Below are 20,456 nucleotides of genomic sequence, written 5' to 3' on the forward strand. Positions count from 1 at the left end.
TCCCATAAACTTTTGGGAGCCTGGGAGTCAACTCCAAGAAATAGTGCATTTCGTTTTTAAATTAATGATTAAAATTGATAAGAAAAACAAAAGGATTAAGTATTCCTGTGACAAGTAAAGCAAATTATAGTCATTTGTTATACTCTGCACTGGCTTCATCAGATTGTTTTTTTAATTTCTAGTCTACATATTTTTTTAAAACATCTGCATTCCCTAACAAAGAATACTGCACATAGCACATGTTCAAACGTGTTTTGAATGTGAAAATAAAAATTAGAACCAACCCTACAGAATGCCTGCTTATGGAAAGGAAAATGTGGGAAAGGTAGAAATAATAGAGACCACGTCTGACTGAGAATCAGAGATATGGTAGCCAAGACAGGGAAATAAATTACATGATTAACTATGCAACTTGCTAAGTATCTCTACATTAATTAGGGAAAACAATAATAACTGTTAATGGAATGGTCTATTACCAATTAATTTGGGAAATTTGGGACATATATGATTTAAAATTCTTTGGAAAATAAGGCTACTTCATAAATTAGTTGAATTATATTTTATTTAGATCATTTAGATATAAAATTGTATGTGCTAAGTAATGCTAAAAAAAATCAGCCTTTCAATTAGAAATTAAAAAAAAAAAAAACCCACAATAGCACAGATCATCAAAGTTGGAGGAGCCGGGGTAGATGGATAATTATGCTGGAAAACTTGGAAGCCATGTTTCCTCTCTAGAAACAATTATTCAGTTAATAGAAAGGTGATAAATAAGTAGAAAAAATATATATTCTAGGCTCTATTTATGTGAAAACCTCCCTTAATTCACAAAAGCTTGAAAACATATCTCAAAGTTAGATGCTTCCATTCACAGAGAGGAGAGATGAGGGCAATCGGATGGTATATTTAATGACTACGTTCTAGAGATAATGGCAATTTACCCAAATCTAACTACTCCATTTGTTTTCAACAACCATATTTAAAAAGGTAACTGTAGACTTCTGAGGGAAAATCATTTTCCTCAAATGCATATCATATATGCACTACCACAATAAGAATTGAATTTTTTAAATTAGAATTGAATTTTAAATAAGCACATTACTTAGTGAAATGGAAGAATAAACCATGTCGTGTTGTAAGGTAAAAGACAGTAGTCTAGATTTAGAACTTTATTTGGCACAAACTAAACCCTCTGTGAAGGAGGAAAGAGCAAGTTCATCATGATTTGCATACTTAATTTGATTTCCCCACAACACTGTGATAGTTGATATTAAAAGAGAGTGAACTTTATTTTTCTGTTAGAGAAAAAGCATTTGCTGACAGTATCGAACCTAATTAAAAAGTTTTTAGCCTTTAATTTTGGTAATATTCAGGGAAAAGGAAGAGAGTAGAGAATTATAAAGATGGTATTGGAGGGACACAGAACTCTCTTCAGAGAATTTAATTTAAACTCCACCACATGGCTTCCATTTTAATCTACACTTCATGGGAGAAGGATGAATATTTGAAACGATTTTTTTCAAGTATCTCAACTAGCTCTATGAAAAGGAAATCTATATTAAAATTTAGTAGCTTCATTTTTCATCATTTATTTACAGGTGCCAATTGTTATAATTATGGGAAATCTCAAAACTTTCAATATTTATTTTCAAACATGAGTTTCATTGCCATATTGAATGATCTCAAAATTATCTGATTTTTAAAGTAGTCACAATGTCTTGATTAGTAATTAATTTTTGCAAATTAGGGCTACTAGTGGGTTCAGGGTAAGCATCTTCTCTTGGTATATTCAAACATGTACACATGACTCTAGGGGGTGTTTAGCAATGCAACCTTAAATATCAAACAGCAATCAACTGTGTAGCCCTGTGAAGATGTTATGTTCAATTACAGAATGACAGCTTAAAAGGGAACATGCAAAGGTTTTTCCATATGTGTATTTCTTGATAATCATTAGGACCAGCAGTCTGGAATTAATCAACTAAGTTTATATTTGTCTGGTCAGGAAAAATTAACTAGGAAAAATTAATTTTAGTTATTTAAATAATTTTTAAAAAATGAAACAAATAACAGGCGTATATGTGTCTAAGCTAGGAGTCAAAAACCTTACGTGATTTACTTGCAAAAGCTGCATTTCTGTGTGGAAATCAGAGACAGTTTTAATTTTCTGAGAATCACAGTGCCACATGGCCTCTGCTGATGCAACATACATAAAGGGGTATTTCTGGAACCAGACTGAGATGCCACAGAGGTCTGGACTGGAGGAGCCTTGAGACAGCTGAGAATGCCATCAGGTTGTGTTTCTCTAAACCACACACTAGAAATATTGTCTATTTGATAAGCAGAACTCTGTAGTGTAAAAGTTTCTCTAGGTAAACGATTCTGCTTTCAAGGAAATAAACACAGATTTCCTTATTTTAGTACATTCCTCAGAGGCCCTAATGCAGAGATAGTGTCTCATACTGTTACCCAAGCTTTGCCTGAGATTATTCACACGCTACTCGTTGAAAGAATTAGTGTCTCAGAAAGTCACAAAATAAATCATAAAACCATAATCATAAAAATCACGCTGTAGCCATGTGTTAAGAGTGTAAAATCTGTGTATGTTGAATAGAGAACAGGAAATCATTTCATATTAGGTAGTTGTGCTTTCTTTTCATAAACAGGAAGCATGGTCCCATTAATAGTGATGTCTTGGGACTGTTTTTAACTAACGAGAATAAGCTGTCAGAAAGTTATTTTGATTGGTTCCATAATAAAAGTTTTCTCCCAAAGGGCCTGGACATGAACTTAATAGATTATAATGACCTCTCCCCACAATGCAGGGTAGAAGGGATTTCATGTTTATTTCACCTAAAGACTCAACTGTTCAGAAAGGAGGTCATATTAGACATTCAAAATGATTAAGATAGGTTTGGGGGGGAGGGGCGGAACAAACACCTGCCATTTATCTTTTACTCCAGGCCAGGAGTTTTAAAATTCTATCAGTGGAGCCAGAGAATGTGAAATAGGAAAAATAAAGCCTGTGTAGTCTGGTTGAAAGAGATGAGGAGAGGGTGTCCCAGTGGAGCTCTCTTCCCCTCCCCTCCTGTGTCTCCTACTCCTAACCTTTCAGTGGCCCCTGAGGCATTTTCCCCAAGCTCAAGAACTTCTTGAGCTTCACTTAAAAGTCAATGTTCTAAATAATCATTGAATTCTCTCCTTAAACTGCCTAGGCAAAAATGAGAAGGAAAATACAAAGCATGTTCTGTTTACTGGAGGACACTCACAGGAAAAGGAAAGTCATGTTCTAAGTTGGCCCACTCCAACCCCTTTTTATGTCTAGATGTTCTGAATGTTTTGAAACAGGATTGATTTGGAACATTCTGAAACAGGAGGGAAGAGGGCAAGGCACAACCATTAAAAGAATGACACAGCAATTAGCACCAAGATGGCAGAAGACTCCGCTCCCAGGAGACCTTGAGCTCACTGTAATATATTAACATGGTAAATGGCACATCCACAGGTGCCTTGAAAGTTCTGAGGCTAACCATAGAAGGCCAAAAAGTAGGCGGTGGCCCAATTCCTGGGAATCCCTGCCCCTTCCCCAAAGTAGCTGGAATAATCCTCCCACTTGTTAGTATATGAAGCTACCAAGCCCATAAAAACTAACAACCCCACACCTTGTGGTCACTCTCTCTTGCCCTCTGAAACAGCCCACACTCTTCTGCAGACAGAGTGTGTATCTACTTTTACCTTAAACTAAATACCTCCCACACTTTTCGGTCTTTCTGGCCTTCTGAGAGACAGCCTGCACTCTGTCTATAGGGTATATATCTCTCTGAATCTACCTTCACTCTATTATGGCTCACACTTGAGTTCTTTCCTGCACAAAGCCAAGGACCCTTACCTGGTGGGGCGCATCCCAGGGACTTGCCCGGGACCTGGGACACTGTCATCCTCTTGTGCCCATTTTTCCTGTATCAATTCTATTTAGTTGTTGCCATAATCATAGTCATACAACCAGATGTCATAATTTGTGGTTATGAACAGCTTTTTAGTGACACATTCCTCATGAAATTGTACAAACATAAATAACCATGAATTAGTGATAATCATTAAAAATGTTCCTTTAAGGAATTGTATTAGATCCTAACAAAGATAAAATATTAACAAAAAGGGATGGGTAGAGTTTACTATAATCTAATTTTAGAACAGTATAAAGTTCCTAAAAGCTAGAGAAGGGCAAACTAATAGAAGCACAATTTCGTGTAAGAATAAATTGACATGAATCCCAAATCAACGCATAAACTCATTGAACTCTGTGCACTGGGTCATTCGTTCATGGCCACTGTTGTAGGTTGCAATAGTAACACAAACACTCCTAGGATAAAAGGCAGGGAGACCCTTTGCAGCTGGATGCAAAGAATATGGACACTAAGATCAAAGAATTCAAGTCTTTCGAGTTGACAGTCTTACCTCAGTAGCAGTGCTCTGATTAGCTCCATTTTCTAGCAAATATTTCACAACATCAATGTGGTTCTCTTGGGCAGCCATGTATAAAGGAGTGAAGCCATTCTGAGGACAAACAGTAAGACAGGTATCTTCAATCATTTGCAAAGTTTAAACCAGGGAACAATACAAGACAAGGGAAGAGAGAATACTATGAAGCAGAACTTTGAGACGGTAAAAATGTATCTTCACGCTGAAGAAGTCATACATGTATTTGCCACTATAAAACTAGACAAAATCACAGTTAACCAATTCCTACACACAATTTTTTAAAAAATGAGGAGAAAGGGAAGAAATATCTCCCTCATTTTCTGTCTTCATTTCGGTACCAGAGATTCACATTTCTCAACACCTAACACATATTTAGTGTCTTAACAGCTATATAATTCTATAATAATAGAATTCTCACTATATATAATATCTATATAAAATATTTGTATAGTATCTCCTGTATTTATCAATTAATAAACTATTTAAACAGATGACCATGACCTTGAATATACACAGTTTAATACTCTTGAAGGTATAAATTATTACTCATAGCAGAATAGGCTGGGAGAGATTGCAAATCTGATTGAAAATTTTAAAATCTATATTTCAACGCTCTGATTGAGGTAGCATGATTTACACGGAACATCTTTCCATTGTTCTTTTTAAAAGCCATTCTGAAATTCTATCAGTCATTAATTCTCATATTCACTTAATTATTTAGTAAAAATCCAAGCACTGGCAGCTGGACCATCACTGGAGACAACTGTAAACAAGACAGACATCTGCCCTCGTGGAGCATATACTATGGTCACATGATAACATTATGTAGTCATAGATTCTTTTTTAAAAAGCACCGAACTTTTATAACATGAGTTTGAAACTAAGTTTAAATTGGCAAATTTTCTTTTCATTAGGTCCTCTGCAATATGTAATATTTCATTAAGGTAAAAATCTACCAAACTTTATTAAAAAAAGAAAACTTATCAAATAATTCATAAACTCTCAAAACACAACAATTCTCTCAAAATTATGTCAGAGTCCTAAACACAGTTGATTCCCTTTAAAAATTCCACTCATGAATGAGAAGAAGTAAAAACAAAGATGAAACTTCAGGGATTTTCAAAAACTTACAAGGAGAGCAAAATAGCTTTTTCAAAAAATTCTGTATATGTGTGGAAACATTATTCAACATGGTCAAGACACAGTAAAGTATGGAGGATACAAGAAGAACAAGAAAAGTAATTTTAAATTTAATTACAAAAGAAAACCTGTAGGTTTCAAATGATGGTGGAAATTTTTAAAGCAAGAAATATTACAAGAGGCATGAACTGACAGTTTTGTAGGATTCAGGAATAACTTGCTAGCTGGGTGACATATTTTTTAAAACACAGCAAACAGGTGAAATCTTGTGTATTTTAAGAACTGAAGAGGTGGCGGAAGGATGGAATTAGAGATTCAAAGGAAGGGAAAGCCAGTGAGGATGGTTAAAAACATTGTGTGGGTTGGAATGGAGCTCTTTCACGACAAGTAAAAGGCAGGGATGTAGAAAGAAAAAAAGAACTTTGAACAGAATAAAACAATTTGCATACGTGTTTTCCTCTGACAGAATCTCGTGTATAAATCAGGAGAAAGGGAAGTTGCCGGGGTTGCCAGATGAAAAGGGGGGAGGAGACTTGTGATCCTTAGGCTCCTGTCCTGGGTCCTGAACTTTAAAGGGACCTCCTCTCTCTGAGCAGCGAGGGGATCCAGAGGGCCAAGGGACAAGCCCGTCTTGATCCTGCAGCTTCCCTGCTTCCAGACCACACACCACACATGGAGCCCCAAGTGTGGTTCCAGCGCTTGCTCAGACTTCCTCCTTGGGTTCATTTTTCAAGGGTCTGCTGGTGTGCACACCCTGCAGTAGTCTGAACAATGGATCCCAAATATGTCCACATCCTAATCCCTGGGACCTGTAAATGTAACGTCATATGACAAAGGGAATTTTGCGGATGTGACTAAATTAATGGGGAGATTATCCAAGTGGGTCTGATGTAATCACAAAGGTTTTATAAGAAGGAAGCAGAAGGTCAGAGAGGAGAGGAGAGACACCACATCGCTTCTCACTCAGAGCCTCCAACAGGAACCAGCAGTCCCAATACCTTGGTTTTAGCCCTGGGGATCTAATTTTAGACTTCAGACCTCAAAAATTATAAAAGAATAAATATGTGTTATTTCAAGCCACTGCATTTGTGATCACTTGTTACAGCACCACCAAGCCTCTACTGAATTGGACTCTCCACATATGAAGCCCAAGCACATGCGTATTTTTTTTAAAAAGCTCAATTTTTTAAATCACTTTCAGGACTTTGTTATAGGTGATGCAGAAGAACTGAATGGTTTGGGGCTGGGGTCACATTTCCATTTCAGAAAGTTCACTCTGGTGACCACAGACGCCTGGGTTTGGGATGGTGGGAGACAAGGAGAGAAGTAAGAGATGAATCCATTTTTGCAATCTTTCCAGTAGCGTATTTAAAAGATGAAGGCAACTGGAGCTAAGATAATATCCTGGCTAGAGGAAGGGGAGCTATTTACTGTCACCAAACGTATAAAGTAAGAAGGCAATAAAGATTTACTCCAGGTCCTAAAGACGTGGGAAATTATCCTTCCTTAACTTATGCTATTTCAGGAGAGAATAGTCCACCAGAGACTGTGACGCATGCCTCTGGATAACTGGGGCAGGGCTGGCAGCACTTTGACGCCACTGCAAATTCCATAGGCAAGCTTTTATCTTCTCACATAAATCAACAACACAGGATTATGGGACCCTGTGTCCATGCCTCGAGGTGCTTTCCAATATATTGTTTCCATGTTTTCCTAAAATAGTCTGGTTGCACGTAGGTATGAGAGTACACATATTTTCTCCTTGTTGGTATGAAAAAAACAAAGAGATTCGCAGCCTGGGTTGATACCTGGAGGGTGCCAATAAGTACAGCATTACTTGTCGTTACAGTAGTTCCATTGCGACCAATAGGTGCCTCTACCAACTGGTTATTAAATATTTTCAATGTTATTCCTCTCCATGGCAAATTATTAATTATTTGCCATTCATTTATATTTGTTCCCCAAAACTGTGTTTGGTGACACTTCACTGCTCGGCACTGTGTTCAACTTTGGTAATTCAGAGATGAAAGCTCCTTGTTTTTTTAGGAGCTTACAGTCCAGACGCTGAGATGGGCAAGTAAGCAAACTACTGTATTACAATTCAGTGAACACATACGTTAATTTCTTTAATTAAAAAAAAAAAGTGTTGGCTATAAGGAGAACATACAAGGACACAGAGCTCAGCTGGATAAAAAATGACATCCGAAGGAAATCACTGGTTCTGACACTTGGAAGATACTGGGAGTGACTTGGTTTGAGCTGAATTATGAAAACCCTGAATTTAGGCACAGAAGCAAGAAAGGTATTTCAAACAGAGGAAACCCTGTGAGAAGAGAAAGCACTGAACATATAGCACTCTTCTGATAATTCAGTGTGACTAGTTGAGGGAGGAGGCTGAGACAGGCAGTGATCAGCCCCCTCCTGTCATGCAGTGGAGTCTGAATTTTATTCTGAAATCTTGGGAGTCACGAAAGGGTTTTAAGCAGGGGTATGACATGGTCACATTTGCATTTTAAAGAAATTAATTTGCCAGAGCTGGGGAGGATGAACTGGAAAATGGCCAGAGTACAGTCTGGGAGAATAGAAAGGTTTTTATAATAATTCAGATGAGAAGTGAGGATTAGAAACATTAATATGATTTTGAGATTTCAAAATGTCATTTAGTATTCACGTATTTATATTCCAGTTAAAGACTATAAATGGTTTCAGTCTGCATGATTTATTTGTCATTGATAATATTTCTGATTTATTAAAGTTGTAAAACTTTTTCTTCAAACCCAGAAATTATATCATACTTTAGAGAACTCAAACACTTGTAATATTACCAAAAATGTTTTTACTATTTTCGTTAGTGATTTAATGATGAACCAGTAATCAGGCTTTAGCCATTGGAAAGAATTTTTTTTGGTAACTGGATAATCTGAGAAAATTGAATGAACATGAGCTGATAAATTTCCTATCAAATGTAGACTTATTACAGCTTGGGGGACATTTTTATGCAAGTAGAGTCCATTGATATTTATATGTTACTTCAAATAAACTATACAGAGACAAATAATGTCAGTATGAAAAGTAAGGAATGATTTAAAATCAATGTCATGATTTTTGAAAATTGTAAAAACTATCATTATTACCAATTTTTAAAGAATCTTAACTTTTCAGACTTAATTTTGTCAGTACATAGAGCCTTATTCTTTTATTACACAGATCAAAATTTATCAGTTGGATGACTTGAAATAATAAATCATTTAAAATTACTTTACCCTTAACATGAGTCCATGTTATTTTTCATTTCAAAAAATCTTTTTAAAAAAAAAAAAGTGAGATATAACTGACATATAGCATTATATTAGTTTCAGGTGTACAACATGATGATTTGATGTTTGTGCACATGGAGAAGTGATCACCACAATAGGTCTGGTTAACATCTGTCACCATTTATAGTTTTTCTTTTGATGGGGGCTTTAAAAAGTATTTTTAATAGCACCAAATTTGTTCTAAAATTTTTCATCTTGGCACTGGACTAGGTGTTTTGAGAGTAACAAATATGGACGGAATATTGTTCCTGCCTTCAAGAACAAATAATGAAACAGAATTCACTGAGTATACATATACAGAAACATTTACAGCACAAGACATACCATAATTGCCAAAAGAGAAGTGTAAATAAAATGCTGTCGGAGCACTAAAGAGTGAGCAATTAATAACATGAAGAAAGGTGTCTCTGGCCCAAGCCAACAGACCTGAGAGGAATTAGGAAGCCTTAATGAAATCAAGATGGTAAATCTAGAGAAAATGAAATGTCCTTTGCCGTTTTTTGTTTTGTTTTGTTTTTCTTCCCTATTCTTGTTTCATTCTCCCTGTCTCTCAAAAAATGTATTTGGGCAGAAGTCGGAGTGCATTTACAAAAGGCATGTATCTCACTTGGGGAATTCTGCTCCCTAAGCCTAATACTGAGCCTAGTGGATGAAAAAAAAAGAACTGGAAGTAAAATTACCAAACATGAGTAAAAGCTCATGCAAGAATGCATCTTGAAAAGAACTCTTACAGGTCTAAATTTTTTTAAAAAAAGAATTCAAAGATCTCTTAACCAGAGTGTTAACATAGATAACTGCAATTCATATATAACCTATTACCACCCAGCTAAAGATATGCTTTACATAATTTCACAGATCAAGTGTGAGCTAAAAGAGTAAAAACAGACTATGGAAACTTCAAATGATGTATTAATTAATTTCTTTGTAAAAGCTCATTGTTATTTTATTTGTTCTTCCTTTCAGTTCTATCCTGCTAAAATTAAGAAGATTTCAATGATTAAAAGAGATTGCCCTATTTTTCTAGCTGAAAATGTTACAGCTAAAAGGGGATTTATCATTTTACAGTCGAGGAAATTGTAACCCAGAGACTGAGTCAACTGTTAAGTGGACTCGCCAGCTACAGAGGTTAAGGAGAGACCAGGAGTTTAGTAAGAAGTAAATGGACATATTTACTGTGGACAGAAAGTAAAGTAGAGGCAAAGATGCTTGGAAACTCTAACCCTTTTCTTTTCATCTTTCAGGCCTTGACACAAGTGTCACACTCTCTGATAAGCCTTATTCAATGCCCATAGCAATGCTTAGCACATAGTAGGTGTTGAATAAATATTTGCTAAATGGATGAATCAATTAAGTGGAAGAGGATCCAAGTTTCTTTTTATGCCTGTGGTGGTTTTAAAATGTGTCTGTAAATTCTCTGACACTCCTCCCTTCAAAAGGTGGAGGTTAATTCCCTTCCCTTGAATGTGGGCCAACTTAGTAATTCGCTTCCAAAGCATCAGTTATGGTGGAATTGACGATGCGTGGCTTCCGAGGCTAGGGGTTAAAGTCACTGCCCTGCTACCGGTCTCTCTTGGATCACCTGTTCTGGAGGAAATGAGCTGCCTTGTCATTCTGACATTCAACCGGCCTGTGGAGAGACTCACATGAGAAGGAACTGAGACTTCCCACCAACCACCAGCACCAATCTGCCAACTATGTGAAAAAGCTACCATGGGAATGAATGAATCCTCCAGTTCTAGGAAAGCCTTCAGATGGCATCAGCTCTGGGAAACATCTTCACTACAGCCTCATAATTTCACAGCTAAGCCAGGGCTGAATTCCTGGTCCACAGAAACTGTGATAGTAATATATGTTTATCGCAATTTTTAAGTCACTAAGTTTTGGGGTAATTTGTTGTGTGGCAGTAACTAATATAATATCTAACAAGGTCATATATGATCTGGCTACGGCCTCCCTTGGGAACTACACCTCTTACCACGCTTACTCTGTACTGCTTCCTTTCTCTTTAGGAAAGAAATTCAGATCCTAGACAGTGTTTTCTTTTTTTTTTTTCTTCAAACTTTCTAGTCATATAACTCTCTTCAAATGCTATCTACCCTAGAAACTCTGAAAATAAAATATTAAGCACGGCTACTCTATTTGATGTTAAGTGAGTTATGACTGTTCAGCAATGTCTTCCTTACTTCCTAACTACCAGGACAATGGCTTGTAAACTGTTGTGTTCCAAGGAGGTACATCAGGGATCCTTCTACAAGAATGGTGAGTTTTGCGAGCTATCACTGTTGGAAAACACAAAGACGAGGCAGCCTAACATGGCAGTCATGTGTTACTTTCCTTTACGGTATTTTGCAACTAGAAAAGATAGAGTCTTTGCATTTGTAAGAAGTAATGTGTGAAGTAGGGAGGTTGTGTACATTTGCTTAAATGGAGCAATCTGTATCTAACAGAGTTTGAAAATTACAGCTTTAAATATTTATAATACCCTTCATTCCATATGCCATTTGCCAGTTAAAAAGAACATCACAAACAGTCTCTACATCTACCGGAAAACACATCAACAAATTACTCAGCCAATTCCAACAGCAGAAAACGGCATGGAGGGGAGGAGCCAAGATGGCAGAGTAGAGCCTCAGCTCACCCTCTCCCACAAATACACCAAGACTTACATCTACAAACCCACTGAACCCCACGGAACACTTACAGAACTCTAGCAAAGTGTCTCTCGCTTCGAAATACAGTAGGATTCTCACAAAACCTGGCAGGACTGAGATTGGTTACGACCTCAGACAGAGAAGATGTATTTGCTCTCTCTGGACCTTTCCTGGACTCGCGCCTCTGGAACAGGCAGCGAGCTGAGTTCTGGCGCCTTCGCTGGGGGCAGGGCGGGGGCAGGGCGGGGGCGGGCATTCACAACAGGCCTGCGCACGCTGTCCGCGGAGGCGGGGCGGGGGTCTGCGCCCACGCTGTGGCGCACCACTGATAAAGATGAACCGCAAATTTATGCTATATAGCCCGGGGAACAGTATTCAATATCTTGTAGTATTGTGGTGAAAAAGAACATGAAAACGAATATATGTATGTTCACGTATGACTGAAACATTGTGCTGTACACCAGAAATTGACACAACACTGTAAACTGACTATAGTTGAATAAAATATATATATGGCAATTAAAAAAAGAAAACAGCATGATTATAGATAGCTCTGTGTTTGCACTTAGGGAAAGCAGCATTCGCCTTTTGATGAAAACTTGTCTTTCGCAAGAAGGTCAGTGTCGAGATTTAGGTGTTTTCACAGAGCAGAATTCTTCAGGAGCCGTAGCTGTAACATGCCGGGAGGCCTCTGTCACACACCGGTTAGCACTGGTTGGGAATTACTATTAAGCTTCTATCCCAGATACTATGTAGTGTCTCCTTTTGAATTAGCATTATGAAAGATAAGGTTGGGAAGCATCCCAAAATTATCATGCAGTTTTAAAGTCAGGATGATTCAAATTATTTCCCTAAATATCTCGTAAATGTGCAGCTGCAAAGGATGCAAAAAACGAATGGGTACTAATTGTAGTCACAAAAATAAGGACTACTTTGTGTACTCTGGGGGTATGCTTAGGCAAAAGAACAAAAGATATGCTTGTCCGCGTGCTCAGTAGTTAAAAAAACATTTTATTAATTAAACTGTCATACAAATTTTCTCAGATAATCTGAATATGACAATTCTTTCCTAGAGTTAGGATGTTACAAATTATCTTAACCATCTTCTCTCCAAAGGTCCTCTTTAAAGGATTGTAGCTAGGCTTACAGCTAAACTATTAGATGATATTTAAATGATTAATGTACTAAATCTTTCTAAGAAGGTCAAATTTTATGGGGGTGTTTACTATGTCCTCTTGTGTTATCCCCACCACTATGCTATTAGGGCCATTTAAGATGATGGCTCATAGTCACTCACCCAAGGGCACAGTGACAAGCGGTATGATCTGGGTCTGAACCCTGAAGGACTCCAAACTCAGAGCTCCTTCCACTCCCCTCAAACTGTCCCCTTCACCTGGGATCAAACTGACCCAGAGAACAATCACACTTTTCTCTGGTAATCTAACACTTAGCCTTCTCCTAAGCCATTCACTTGAGATGACAGTATTGGAAATGTCAGGCCTTGCTGGATGAAGACTGTCGAAGTGCACTCTTAGGCACCAGAAGTCTTCCAGTTTTTATTTCCAGTGGTCAAGAAATTTAGGGTAGTGGTAGAAGAGAGAGAAGGCTGCACATTTTATATTTGTTATTTAACCCTACCAGCCCAGTGAAATAAGTAAGAAATCCCTATATGTCTCAAGGAAATTAACATTCACGGGGATTAAGAAGCATGCCTGAAGTTCCACCCCACTTACAATGCAGAACTGAATTTGAACCCACACATAAACGAATTCTAGAGCTCATGTTCTTTCTACTACAATATTCTGTCATGTGTTTTAGCAGTAAATCTGACAACGTTTTGTCATGTCTGGCAATTGTCAACAATCAGAAACACCACTGAAAATGCATCCCCATTGGGTCTACCATAATCACCGTTTTCACCTCCTCATGGATAAATTACCAAGAATTTATGTGGATAATTTTACGTATTTCACGGAACTTGCTCCAGTGCACCCTATACATCAACCTGAACTAACCTTCCTAAAAGCTGTTTCAGCAAACTACTTTCCTACATTGATTGTCATCTTACCAACCATGATTAATGATCGGTTTTCACAGACCATGGCTAAAGATGAAGATCTTTTAGATCCTTTTCCCATTGTCGTATTAAGAACAAACCTTCAGTGTGAATTCTGATGTTTTTCCAGACCAGCTTGTCTTGCCAATATTTCTACACTCACCAAGCTCAACTGTACCTCCTACCACTCTTGTAACTAATCTTCCTGTAGAAAGTCTTCTGTTTCAATTTCTACTCTGCAGACCTTATCTCCTTTTCAAAGCTGGGCTCAGGTTGTCTATGAATTTTTCATTAACAGAATTTAGGCAATTTCAACCTTCCTCTCTAGATCTAGTCTGTTCCATACAATTTAGTACCAAATCATCTACCATCTTCTGCTGTTTGCCTTTGTTTCTTGTGTGCTTGTTTTGACTTTGCATGCAGCCTGTCCATTTTTTAAAAGCAGCTTCCTGCCTGGCACTTGTTTAGAATCCTCCAAAGCAGTGAGAACTCTGCTGAGTACATAGTGAGCACCCAGTAAGCAGCTTCTGAATAACAACTTTACTCTCAGTTCCTGACAACTGTAGATAACTTAGATTTGACCTTTTCTCCCTTATTCAAGTTTAAAATTTAAATTTAACCAGTGACTTATCACTAGTTCATTCTACAAAGGAGCTGAAGTGGTTGGTGGTATTTTATTTATTCTCACATGACTCCATAATGTTGAAAATATGTATCTCCATGTTTCACTTTATAAAAATGAACTGTTAAACTATGGCTGCATAATTTTATAGGTTATGTTCTTGGATTTGTAAACAAAAAATAAGAAGTCAAATGAATTTTTAAATAACCATAGGTAAAGCAAATGAATTTTAAAAGAAAGTAAATGAAATTTTTTAAATGAAGAAAGCAAATGAATTTTCAAAATGGAATGCCCAAGATACAGTAGTAGGTATTTGTTGATGCCTACTCAGGATCCTTTCTCTTTTTTGAAAGCATCCTGGTTTTTCCCTAGAGTATCTATCCTTCCTCATGTAATATATGTCATTCCAAGAAGCTGAACTTCTCTCATCTTCTAGCCTGAGGAAGAGCCTCAGATGACTTAAGCCAATCAACACACTCCATTCTCTTGGATACAATGACTGGTTCAAGTTTAGGCAAGAGATGTCCCAGTCAGTCAACCTCAGGATTCTCTTTTGGAAAGCTGGGACAAAGTTCTCTTATTTTAACTCTGAACAAGAAAATGTCTGGCTCTAATCTTAAGTCCACAAGGCAAGCCAGCCTAGAATAAAGCTGGCTTTGCAGAAATGACAGCAAAGATAAAAAGAGAATCTGAGCCCTTGGTTATGAATAAGAAGCAGAGTGAGGGGACAAAAAAAAAGCCCATATAGTACTAGAGCTTACCTTATATTTGAACTTTGTATTCATGAAAGCTAAGAGAGTCCATTTTTTATCGAGCCCAAATATGCATTAAGTTTTTTCTTGTTTGCAATTTAAGGCATCCAAGTTGATACTGACATCTATACTAAAATATAGCTTATACTGCCATTAGTTTAAAATAAAAGCATTTTCCAGGAAATCTGGAGTATCACAAAGTGTCTCACAAAACTAAAAGTATTCATAGGGATGTAATGTACAACATGAAGACTATAGCTAACACTTCTGTATGGTATCTAGGATAGTTGTTAAGAGTAAATCCTATGAGTTCTCATCACAAGGAGAAAATTTTTAAAATTTTTTCTTTCTTTTCTTTTTATCATATCTATATGAAGATAAGTGTTAGCTGAACCTATGTGGTAATCATTTCACAATATATGTAAATCAAACCATCATACTATACAACTTAAACTTACATGGTCACATATGCCAATTATTTCTTGATAAACTTGGAAAAATAAAAATATAAATAGACTTTTAAGAATGAGGTTAAACTATAAAAAAGCAAATGGATCATTTTGAGTAAGGAAATACATTTGCTCCTCCAAGTGATAAGATTTTAAAATACTTCTGTTCTGTGTGAGTGACAAATACAAAATAAAGTATTCAGTGATAGGTTTTCTTCCATTATTATTTTTGCACATATAATGCTAACTTCTATTTAAGCTGTTGATAGAAATGACAAGTTTATCTAACCCTGGATTAAATGCTTCCTCACTATATCACATAAAATTTTATAATAATCTATATAAATGCCTTTATATTGTATATGTAATAAATAATTTTAATGGTAACAACTAAAATTAAATTTGCAGATGTTTTGCCCTGACTAATCTCTATAGAAGTAATAAAAATGCCTCAGTACAGAGATGAAACTTTAACATAAATCTAATTAATATTTGAATATTGAAATTAAGTGGAAATTAATTCTCGGGTACATTTTCTTTAAATAAGTTTTTTCTAGATGTTCAAATTGCTGAACAACATAGATTACTAGGATCAGCTCTTTAGTATGTATTACAATTTACTTGGTATATGTAGCAAATGCTTTTAAAATGTGTATTTTTGAGCAACCTCATAAATGACCCAGAAGCTTAGAAGCAAGAGGAAATGTCACCTCCAAAAGCAAAAATATTGACTACTCTGTATAAGTTCATACTATTGAGAAAATTAAGTCAATAACAATCACTGTATGGTGCTTTTATTTTCCCCAGCAGAATAAAATCTATAAACCTGAAGTAATTATTTTGAATTCAGCTACAGTACTAATTTAATTGGTTACTGTTTTATTATTTTGAGGTTGATTAAATCTAACAAGGATCAAAGAATTTTGACTCACTAGATTAAAATACTCAAAATAATCTATAGTTCTTTTACTTCTCTCACACATTATACAAAAAAAATTAAATTAATGTTTACCAAATAGTTTTCTTATTTCTACCCGACTAGCCTTTGAGAAACTAAAATGCTGCTCCAAGTTTTCAAAAATACATCTAATATCAAAACACTATATGGTTCATTTGGACCAATGTATATAAAGCCACATTTCTTATAATCCTGTCAACAGCTGCAACTAGTAGACTTAGCTTTGTTAATAAATATAGAAGGTGATCAAATAGCAGTTTTTATTGCCTGAGACACGCATCCAAAAAGTTTAAATATTTAATGAAATGACATTGCTTCCTTCAGCAATGCTAATTATTTTTTTGCCATTTAATGTTAGAGTACTTTGCATGCTAATTTAAAAATTAAAACACAGTTGAGGGCACGCAGACACAGACACAGTGACAGACTCCGTTGGGATTCAAACATTCTTTCTTAGTCTTTTGACTCCAAAATATTTGCTGTAAGTTTTCTCAGTCACTCAACACTAGTCAGACTTCATTGCCATTCTTACCTTTTGTGTGATATTAACAATTCGGGATATAACCAACATCTCATTTCCTATCATATTACACCAATAGAAATTAGAACAAGACATGGGGACATAAACAGGTCCATTAATATTTGAGCAACAGAGTAGTTTAAGGGCAATAAAAGCCTTACTATAGGCCTCTTCCCCTACTAAGTGTGGGTTTTTTGTCTGTGCTGCTTCACCCTTATCTGAGCTCTTTTAAAAGCTGCTAGGGAGTTAGAGCAGACAGTGCTCTCAGGCAGTGTTGAGACCAAGAAAGGAAATAGATTCATTAAAATAACCAGCCCCAAGTGATATACTCAATATTTAACAGCTGCTTAACACATCTGAGTTCACAAGTTGCCGAAGATAACCTCAACGAATGACTAACATCAATGTAATGATCCAAAAACTCATGTAGACAACACATGAAACCATTCGGTCCTGTTCCCAGACTCAGTGTACTTTGGAGTATTACTTCTAATTGGTAATTCCAAACATATTCACATTCACAAAGAACTTTAGGTTACTTAAAATACTTTAGGTACACACATCGTTAAAATACATAATCTGTAGTCAAGAGAAGGCTATCAAGGCTTCTATGAACAAACTCTGGTTGCAGAAATCCAGTGGGGGGATAAGCAGGACCAAAATGAACTGGTGCAATAAGAACACTTGGATTTGGCAGCCACAGAAATAAGGGAAATGTGATAGATGGTGGGAATTGTCATTTCTGGGAAAAGAAAACTTGCTGATTGCCGTCTAGAATCTTGAGTTCATACAAGAGACAGAGAAGACACAGAAGTTGGTTGTCTAAACATGCCTGAGGCTGCTCTTTGGAAGAGCTGTCTCAGGTGCATATATATGTCAGGGGAAGAATTGGCACTGAATGGAGAGCGAGTTCTCATCCAGGAAAATAAACTCTGATTAGCATCTGAGGTGACAAGGTTGATTCATGCTATTTCTGAAACTGCGAGTGTGACACATCCTTACAGAGACAGAGTCTGCCCTACTCCAACCTAGAGGTACCTACAGCAGCACTTTCCTTCAAAAAATGTTATTAGATCTGCTTAAAAATCTGGGTGCATAGAGTTCTTGATCTCAAACTAGAAAAGCTATAATTTGTACCCAAACGATTTTGAGGGAAGATGTAACCCTTCAAAGCTCATCCATAAGAGGCTGTATGTATGCCCCATCCACCTCTTATTCTTCCATTAAAAATCAGATTTTAAACAAAAATATATTCTGATAGTCCTGCCTGAATGCAGTGGCTTCAAAATGCACCCAGAAACAAACACCAGGCTGGTCTGTTAGATGTGCTTTCTGGAGCATGCCTGCCCAACAATTGTCATGGATGCTGAGATAATTATTATTATGCTTTCAAATGGCAATCTTTTAACAGACTAATTGCAAAAGGGAAAACTAGTTTGTGTTCATAAGGCATCATCAAAGAATTCTTATCTTTCTTTTGGTTGTGGCAAGTGAATTTTTACTAAATCATGTAAGTGCACAATCAGGTTGTTTAGATGTAAGTACCTTTAAAGGTCTAACATTAGAATTTGATTTGTCAATAGAGTGTTTTCCTTTCCTAACGCTATAAACTACACCCCTTGAGAAAGCTTGTATTGTGTGAGATTGCTCATAGCATCCTGTAGGGTGGCCTCAAACAGTATCTAATTACAAAATCAGAAGGTGACCAAAAAAAATTGGTAAAATGGTTTGTGAAAATTTATACTGCTTTAAATGATTTTCTCAGTAAATTGAAAGATTATGGCAAATACTAGTAATAAAATCATTCTGCCAAAAATTGCTTTTTCCTTATATACAGTAATGTATTAAGAGGCTGGGACTTGAAATATACCAAGAAGATGCAGAGAGTAGTTTGAACAGTTGAAAGCGAGAAAACAAGGACTTTTCTAAGCAAGCAATTTTTTATCTTCAGCCTTCAAAATGTGTTTTTCATGTGTAAGAAATTAAAAAGAAGCATTTACTCTTTTATTAAATCATATTTAAGAAAATTTGTTAAATAAATACTGGGATGAGAAATGTAAATTGTGTTAAAAAAACAGAAAAGAGAAAATTAATTATTTAAGATAACACAAAAGAAAAGTGATATTTTTAGTTTGGTTGTTTTAACTACCAAAAAGTGAATAAAACAGAAAGTGTTTCATTGCATCGCCAACGGCAACAACAGTACGTGGCACATGGTATGTGTTCAATAAATATAATCATTTTTCTTTCTTGTTTGTAGCAAGTGCTTTTTTTTAATTATTCAGCTTCATGCTCTTTGCTCTGAACCTGTATCACACTAAGGAAAAATTATATATTGCTAATCACTAAAGATGAAATGCTGCACAATCTTTTCTCTACCTCTCCTCCAGATGATAATGATCTCACAGCTCCAATGGACAGTCAGTCAAAATAACAGATATTGCCCTCAATTGATCTCCAGAATATTTATTGCTTATTCCATAACTTAAGTAGGTAATACCATTATACCTAATAATTAGGGTAATAGCTAACATTTACATTGCATTTATTGTGTACCAGGCACTGTTCTAAGCACTTCACAGGGTTCTAAACCACCTCATCTTTATATTGACTCTGTGTAGTAAATATTATTATCCCTATTTTAAAGTTGGGAAACTGGAGTCACTGAGAGGTTAAGTAACAAGCCCAAGGTCACACAAACAGTAAGTGACAGAATAAAGATTTGTCAGGACTAGACTATGGCATCTCTCAAAGTCTACATCTCTGCACGTAGACTTCCTGGATTAAGTAACATATTTCATTGCCCTTTTTCTCTTATTCAGAAGTAGAGTGAATGTGCCCTGTTTCTGTGTTTGTGTCCACCTAGTGACATCCTTATCATGCTCTCCTGAAAAGATACATCATTACTGTTTTGCATTTTAATGTCAAGGTTTTATTCTACTGCTTATGTTTCCTGCTATTCCTGTCTTCAAGCCAATATGTCATTTAAACCTAAAGTTGTCTAAGGGTTACAGTTTAAAACATTGTACCAAGTGTGTTCAGACAAGCATGTGTGAGAATCTCTTATACAATCAGATAGTTAATAAATGTCTTTTGATGCCATTTTTGGTTCACATGTGTTTCAATTTCTGAAAATTGAAAATTTTAAAGGGCTGCTGGTTGTAAAGGAAAAGATGTATACTTTCACAATGATTTGACTTTGTGATCTTTTAAAACCATTAAACAAAAAACTTCCCAATGATTTGAAAAGAACAAAAAATCTGGTTGAAGTCAGTTACATGAGCACACTCTGATGAAGCTTTAGACTGTGCTTCACAAATCTAATTTCATATTGAATATTTAAAGACCTAAGCTACCATTTTTAGATATGAAACTTACTACTTTGCTTCCATATTTAACTTTTTAATTATTTAAGAGAATAATTCATTTCAGCTTTCATACTGAAGACTATCTTAGCTGAATACCATGAAAGGACATTTCTGTGAGGCATGGGACAAAATTATGCAGAC

General features: G+C 36.1%; 1 protein-coding gene across 28 annotated transcripts in view; it reads right to left on the reverse strand.

Moving 5' to 3' along the window:
• The window catches only part of ANK2 (ankyrin 2), a 601,138-nt gene that overhangs the window by 135,197 nt on the left and 445,485 nt on the right, over window positions 1-20,456 (reverse strand). For all 28 annotated transcript variants that reach the window (XM_074341892.1, XM_074341900.1, XM_074341899.1 and 25 more), the window contains one exon: window positions 4,459-4,557. In XM_074341892.1, the coding sequence (XP_074197993.1) occupies window positions 4,459-4,557 (99 nt within the window). The remainder of the gene's footprint in view (window positions 1-4,458; window positions 4,558-20,456) is intronic.

The sequence above is a fragment of the Camelus bactrianus genome, chromosome 2 (genome assembly GCF_048773025.1).
Source record: "Camelus bactrianus isolate YW-2024 breed Bactrian camel chromosome 2, ASM4877302v1, whole genome shotgun sequence".
In the NCBI taxonomy this organism is placed as follows: Eukaryota; Metazoa; Chordata; class Mammalia; order Artiodactyla; family Camelidae; genus Camelus; species Camelus bactrianus.